This window comes from Silurus meridionalis, chromosome 25 (genome assembly GCF_014805685.1).
Source record: "Silurus meridionalis isolate SWU-2019-XX chromosome 25, ASM1480568v1, whole genome shotgun sequence".
NCBI classification, from domain to species: Eukaryota; Metazoa; Chordata; class Actinopteri; order Siluriformes; family Siluridae; genus Silurus; species Silurus meridionalis.
In genome coordinates this window covers 3589287-3596474 of record NC_060908.1, presented here as the reverse complement: position 1 = coordinate 3596474, position 7188 = coordinate 3589287, and the positions used below count along the sequence as shown (strand labels likewise).

Genomic DNA, 7188 nt, shown 5'->3' with positions numbered 1-7188 from the left:
TTTTGATTCCTTGTTATGGAATCAACCAGGTGAGTTTCTCAGCCATGTGAACATCCAGGAGTTCTGTGGGAGATCTCCATGGAGGAGCTGTTGATGTTCAGCAGGGTCATATTTTCTGTATTTCTCTCATTACAAATGTATTTTATTGAAAAGATGATGATAATGATTATTATTATAACCCAATATAAATGAAAGCATTCATTATTTTCAGTTTCTACACATATCATATTTCTAGGATTAAATAATTCAGGATGAATTGATGATCATGATGCAGACATTTGTATTTTTTTTTTATTAAAATGACACCCAAACACTCAGCAGCCAGACTCAGGAAGACCAGGAAATCTAGACCATATCATCAAGAGTCTTAGAGATATTAAAAGAAGAGTCTAGAAAGCAGGATTCAGAAACTCGGACACATCCTACAGAAGTAGACAAATGATTCATGGCGGAAGTGTTTAGGACGGAAGAGCTCCTGGGAACGAAGGGCAGAGAAAAGAGAAAAGACAGAGAGTCTCAGAGAGACAGTGATGAAGAGGAAAGAATGACTCCATGACAAGCAGCAGACTGAAAATATATAAAACCCAATTCTGATGTATCGGTGTGTGGTGAAACGTCATACTTTAGATCGGACCGAGACGACATTGTCTACGACATAATTACTGATGCAAATGTGTTCTATTGATGTGCAATCTGTTCGTAATCACGTGAAATATCTATATGTGACGTGTGTGAGGGAAAGAGCTCACTCTTCACATTCAAGGGCGTGTCAGTCGTAACCGGGCCAGTCTGAACACGAACCGGACTTCTGCTCAGTGAAGACAAAAACTCAGCTGAGGCACACACACACACACACACACACACACACACACACACACACACACACACACACACACACACAGAGATTCCATCTTGAAGAAAAATAAACGGAAACATTGAGATTTTGTACCTGACCATCACGATCCCATGCATTTGTTGAATTTACACTCATTTACTCATAATAAGCGCCATTCTTCTGAGAAGACTTTCCACCAGATCTTAGGGTGTGGTCCTGGGGATTTGTGGGTGGGAGGGAGGGAAGGAAGGAAGGAAGGAAGGAAGGAAGGAAGGAAGGAAGGAAGGAAGGAAGGAGGGAAGGAAGGAAGGAAGGAAGGAAGGAAGGAAGGAAGGAAGGAAGGAAGGAAGGAAGGAAGGAAGGAAGGAAGGAAGGAAGGAAGGAAGGAAGAAGGAAGGAAGGAAGGAAGGAAGGAAGGAAGAAAGAAAGGAAGGGAGGGAGGGAGAAAGGGGAAGGAAGGAGGAAGGAAGGAAGGAAGGAGGAAGGAAGGAAGGAAGGAAGGAAGAAAGAAAGAAAGAAAGAAAGAAAGAAAGAAAGAAAGAAAGAAAGAAAGAAAGAAAGAAAGAAAGGTGATTTCCTCTCGTCACATGTCCTTTACAGCACAGTAAAATATCTCCACAAGCACACGTCACAAAATCTAGATGAACATCTTCTCAAAAGAGTGGAGGTTATTATAACAGCAAATGGGAACTCAATGTGCAATGAGATGTTAAAAAAAAAACCCACATATACATCATATAGTCAGGTGTCCATCACAGTGCACCACTAAAAACATCTGCAAACACCTCTGTCTCGGAAGAAGAAGAATTTCCTGGGAAAAACAGGAGGTAAAAACACACATAATGAACCTCAAGCGTATTGTATTCACATATCGAGTCCACACAGAGAGACTGTAAGGCAGCTGGGATTCAAATGACATCAAGTAAGTGTTTATATGGCTTTCATTCAGTTCAACAATTGTTTTTTTTTTTTTTTTTTTTTTTTTACAATGTTCACTAATGATGATCTGTAAAAGATCATAAACGCACAAAGTAATGTTTCGGGTTTGTTGAGAGATCGACAGATGTTTCCGAAAACGTCCGATCATCTGTTGTATATAAAATAAAAAACACTATGCTCAATAAGGTGTTCATATGAACCAGAACAATCCAGAACATTCTCTGGTCCAGATGTGACTACAGTCCACCATTTTACAAACAATACGTACTCTACAGACAAAAGTATTGGGACACCTCATTTTACAGCCTCACGTGGTTCTTCTCAACTTGATGTTACCACAAAATTGGAGGCACAGGATTATTTAGAATGTCTTTGAATATAGTTACGAACTAGGAAACCCAAAAATGTTTCAGCATGACAATGAACCTGTGCACTAAGCAAACTCCATGAAAAGTGGCTTTATATGGATTGGAGTGAAAGATCTACAGCTCTGAACATTTTTGGGATGAATTGCAACCTGAAGACACCCTGGGCCTCTTCACCTCAAGTACATCAGAACCTGATTTTACAAACACCCTTATGACTGAAAGAACACGAATCTTCACAAGCACGCTAAAAAAAATCTAGTGGAACATCTTTCCAGAAGAGCAAAATATGGAAAGGGATGTTCAAAAACCAGGTCCTATACTATAATGTGAAACATTCTCCGATTACCTTTACAAACAGCAAACTCTGCCTTAATCTGGACAAGAGTACGTACTAAATGTAGATATCTACGGTGAGATATGGAGAATTGGGCAGAGCTTCTGGGGTATAAGATAACCCTAACCCTAACCAAAAGCGATTAAATTAGATTAGAGATTGACTAATTAATCTTTTGTAGGCAAAAATCCATATTGATAGTTTTTCCGGGTTGTGCTAAACAGTATTAGAGCGGCCCCTAGAGGCATTTCGGATGCAACTATTTGTATTTATTTGCAGTAATATCTTTGCTATACTTTGAATGCATCTCAATATTTATTCATATAATTAATATATTTATTTCTCTTTAGCACATTTTTATGTGATGAACTCTCTTTTATTTTTTGGAAATAACCCGTAACACAAATCAAGCAGATGAATGATAAGGTGTTTTCTATCTCCAGCAATGGAAAGTTGAACGTAATTTGGACAAAAACAAATAATGACAATTATTAATGGCAATGGCATCATGGCAATACCATAAACCTTCCAAAAAAAACAAAACAAATAAAAAAATCCGGGTCACGCAGTTGAAAAAGAATCTGCATTTCTGTACCAGATTGTTCACCTGTTCTTGATGGAAACCGAAACCTGTGAGTCTCACAAACCCTCGATGGCGTGAATGCCTTTCAGCGTGCTGAGGAGTTCTCTGGGCAGAATGACGTAACTCTGTCCGAGCCCCGTTTCGTTGCCGCTTTTTGAGATCTCCTGCATGGCTCTGAAATGCTCAAGCTGCCTCTCCTGCCTCCTGCACTTCTGCCGCAGCGTCTTAAGCTTCCTGCGCAGTTTGTTGAGTTGCACCACCAGCTGCTCCACCCGCTTCTTCTGCTGCACCATGTCGTCCAGCGTGTAGTTATGGTCACAGGAGACAAAGGCGCTTGCTCTCGGAGAAACACACAGGGACGGAAGAGGAACGAGGGTGGAGGTCGGTAGGGGGAAGGAGGCTCGGGACCGTGAGGTTTGAAGGACGTCGTTTTCTGGAATGTGTGTGCTGGGTGAAGGAGGGGAAAGGCTCTGATCTGGACAGACGGCTTCCTCTGGTGTTTCAGACTGCAGAAGGACACACAGATTAGAGTTTCACTTTGAATTTTAGCAATACACAAGGTTGGATTGTACTTGCCAATAACCGATTAATTAACCAATTTTTTAAAAAGATACTGGATGAAGAAAACAAACACTCTAATAGGAACTTTATTACAAAAATAAAAGAATAAAAACAGTACAAAATCATGAAAATGTGCTTAAGGATAATAAATATAAATATATTGATTAATAAATATGATTATATCAATCATAAATTATAAATAATAAATATATGATGCTCCCCGTGCAGCACGCAGTCTCGCGTGTGGTGTCAGAGTTTTGCTAGGGGGAGCTCTCGACCCTCTTACCCGCTCCAGCTAAGGTTGCTACCTGGAAAAACTATCTGTATGGATTTTTGCCGATTTTTGTCAACGATCGGTGCTGATTGATCGGCAGAGCCAGATTAAGAGAGGTCAACAAGAGATGCATTACTATTTATATCGTGTGCAATTTACTGACTGCATATTCAATTAAAGTTTTTACCCCCACATTTAACATGCTTAAAGTCTTAAAGGTATGCAAACTGATGCAACTTTATGCAAATATGTACATAGATGAATCTACTTTGAATAAATGGCATACGAAGGGACATGCTTTTAGTGCTTATTTGTAAAAAAATGATATGTCTTTTTTTATCAGTTTTCAGTTACATTCAATGTTATGTAGCGGTTAAAACTCACTATATAATCGGCCTCTTTTTTTTTTTTTTACCCCACTGCTGTTCGTACATCGTCTGAAATCAAAGCCATTATTCAGGACATTTTTCAGGACTCCCTTTTCTCTGTGAATCAGATACAGTTAGAAAAATAAAAAACAGTAACAAAGACAGCCCGTACCTTCATTTGTAACTTATTGTTATTAAACAGTGAAGGCACTGCGTTTTCCTTCAGCACGCGGTTGTTGCATTCCTGTTTGAAGCAGTCTTTGGTGAAGTGCTGCGAGCAGATGTTGCTGTATTTCGTCGGCTTGAAGTTGCACCTCTTCATAGCGGCCATCCATTTCCCACAGAGGTCGGGTCTGGTCAGAGGGAACCTATTTAAGCGAGAAAAAAAAAGATCATGAGGACTCAAATCTTTCAGAGTAATGATATCCATATCTGATTGAAGACTAGATTAGAAGTTGATGGTTGATTGCTGGAACTACAGGCAAATATCCATACCGATAGTTTTTCCGGGTTGCATAATACAGTAAAGATTTTGGACATAACTGTTTGTTTGTTTGTTTGTTTTTATTGGTGTTACATTTTGTCTCAGTCTGAATGCTTGTCTTTTATTTTCCTTTATATTTATTAATATATTCATATTTATTTCATTTAGCAAATTTCTATAAATCAGCACTGTTTTTTATTTATGTAATAAAGTTTAATACTAGTTTTCATGGAGTGTTATGTTTGTAGTTTTTCAGTTGATTAAACTGAAATCCAGCCTAGCTATAGCTATCGGAAAAATCCACATTGACCTTTAGAGTAGATTATCCTTAAACCCTTGAATCGGATTCGGACATGGTGAATGAAGTACACCTGTAGGTTTCTGTACCTGAGTAAAAGTACTGATTCCCTGCTTATATATGATTCTGGTATAACTCCTCCTTTTATATATATGTGAATGCAGTTCAGTATTTTATTCTTCTGCACATCATACCTTTACGACACACACACACACACACACACACACAGTGAGATAAACCCTTAATCCACACACACACTCCCACCAAAACCTTGGGGTTACGCTCGAGCTCTTGCCACAGCTTCTCATTTCATTCGCGCTTTCACTATTGAGGAACGACACGTTCTTCTGAAATGTAGTGGATGAAAAAGTAAGATATTACACATTCACGTGTAGCGGAAGGAAACGTTTCCTGAAATACAAATGTCTCAGAGGAATTTCAGATACATTAAAGAATTGACTTATGTGGAGCAACGAAATCCACCACTGCGAGCAGAACGGGTTATCACCTTACACCTCCAGTGTCTTTGGTTCGAATCTGAACTCTGAGGGAGGTTCTTAGGGTTCCTTCCCCTACTCAAAAATATAGAAGTGGGTAGACATCTCAGTTAGGATGTACGACATAATCTGGAGACAGAGACCACATCTTCTGATAATCAAACGTGGACAAAGTGTCAATATATTAATATACACCGGGACACTTTGGAGACGGGATGGGAGTCACCTAGGGGACTGTTTAGAGCCACAAAATGACCTTCTCTCATGGTTTTTTGGAAGAATGGTGCTGGAAGAAAACTGGAGGAAAACCCCAAGGCATGATGTGAATCAGTGGAAGCTTCAGACATTCAGAATCTGTCTCGGCTCAATCCTAAATGGCTCCCACCTGGACAGGAAGTGCACTAGGACTGAATGAGAGTGCTCCCACACCTTGGTGCACCTAGTGCACTTGGCAAGCAAGCAATTGGGTTTCAACCCGAGTTAGAAATCATGAGAAAGTGATGAGTAAGCCGGCACACGTCACACATTCACAAGGAAAGGACAAGATGTACATGAGGAGTTCCCAGCTCCAGGATGCCTGCTGAGAGGAGACGCAGGAAGCATGGACACGTTCACGGTGAGCACGTGACTTCCTACTTACTTGTGAAACGAAATGTCCTTATCTTTATGATATCTGTTCTTACATCCGTACGCCGAACAGGACTGCACCATTGTTTTCGAAAAAAAAAACGAAATACTACGTCTGTCGTACGATTTTACACCCGTCTTCTCTCTTGTGTAAAAAAACGAATATATATAAATAAGCCTGTTTTTATCGCTCGCTGTCATAACAGAACTGTTACTCGCTGTACCTTTTCTTTAGTGCGCATGCGTCAAAACCTCGCGCACGCGCACCTTCCACCTCCAGCAGGGTATAGTCACGTGACAGCAGCTCTCAAATTCCCCCCCCCAGACATAATTATTTATAAAAAAAAAAAAAAAAAAAGAATATATTAAATATAATAAATAATAATATCATCGATTTTATCATCATTAATGAATCAGTTTATGTTTAACGTGTTAATCACACAAATCGAATAAATCATAAAACAATAATTCATATCAAACTAAACCAATTAAAAATGTTTAATCTATAAAATGAAGTGTGCAAAATGTAAACATTGTGTGTGTGTGTGTGTGTGTGTGTGTGTGTGTGTGTGTGTGTGTGTGTTGCAGGTCTTTCCACATGCATGATCTTTTCCACATTTCATCATCATCATCCTCAATGTACCTGTGATCAACATTTGCATATGCTGTGCATTTTTAAAAAAAGAGTGTATATCAAACAAACAAATTCCTAGACAATTTATTGTCGCCTTTTTATGAGCCCCTGTGGCTTCGAGTCTGGCTGGTGGGTTTGTGATTGTGGTGTAAACAGGAAGATATGCTACAGAACTAAACAGGAAATGTAGTGTACTAGAGCTACATGTGACAACCAGATGGTAGTGTGTTTATTGACAGGTGTAAACAGTGCACACATAACTGCAAATAAAGCAGGTTTCGGTGCATGCCAGGGGAAAGAAATCCAGTGCAGTTTGAATAATTTGAATAATTAGGGTGTATTTTATGGAAATACCTGGTGTACCTGTGATGAACTGAAATGCAAGA

General features: G+C 39.4%; 1 protein-coding gene and 1 long non-coding RNA gene across 2 annotated transcripts; one reads left to right on the top strand and one right to left on the bottom strand.

Annotated features, from left to right (window-relative positions):
- Positions 1-1737: 1737 nt before the first annotated feature.
- On the bottom strand, positions 1738-6413 carry thap1 (THAP domain containing, apoptosis associated protein 1). Its single transcript, XM_046838851.1, has 3 exons — positions 6182-6413; positions 4435-4630; positions 1738-3565 (listed from the first exon to the last, which is right to left on the bottom strand). Exons 1-3 carry the CDS (start codon positions 6367-6369, stop codon positions 3116-3118), a joined length of 834 nt encoding a protein of 277 aa, XP_046694807.1. The 5' UTR covers positions 6370-6413; the 3' UTR covers positions 1738-3115.
- LOC124378960 lies at positions 5931-6843 on the top strand. The gene is made up of 2 exons (XR_006924343.1): positions 5931-6157; positions 6757-6843. It is a non-coding gene; the product is annotated as an uncharacterized LOC124378960 (long non-coding RNA).
- The last annotated feature ends 345 nt before the right edge of the window (positions 6844-7188 follow it).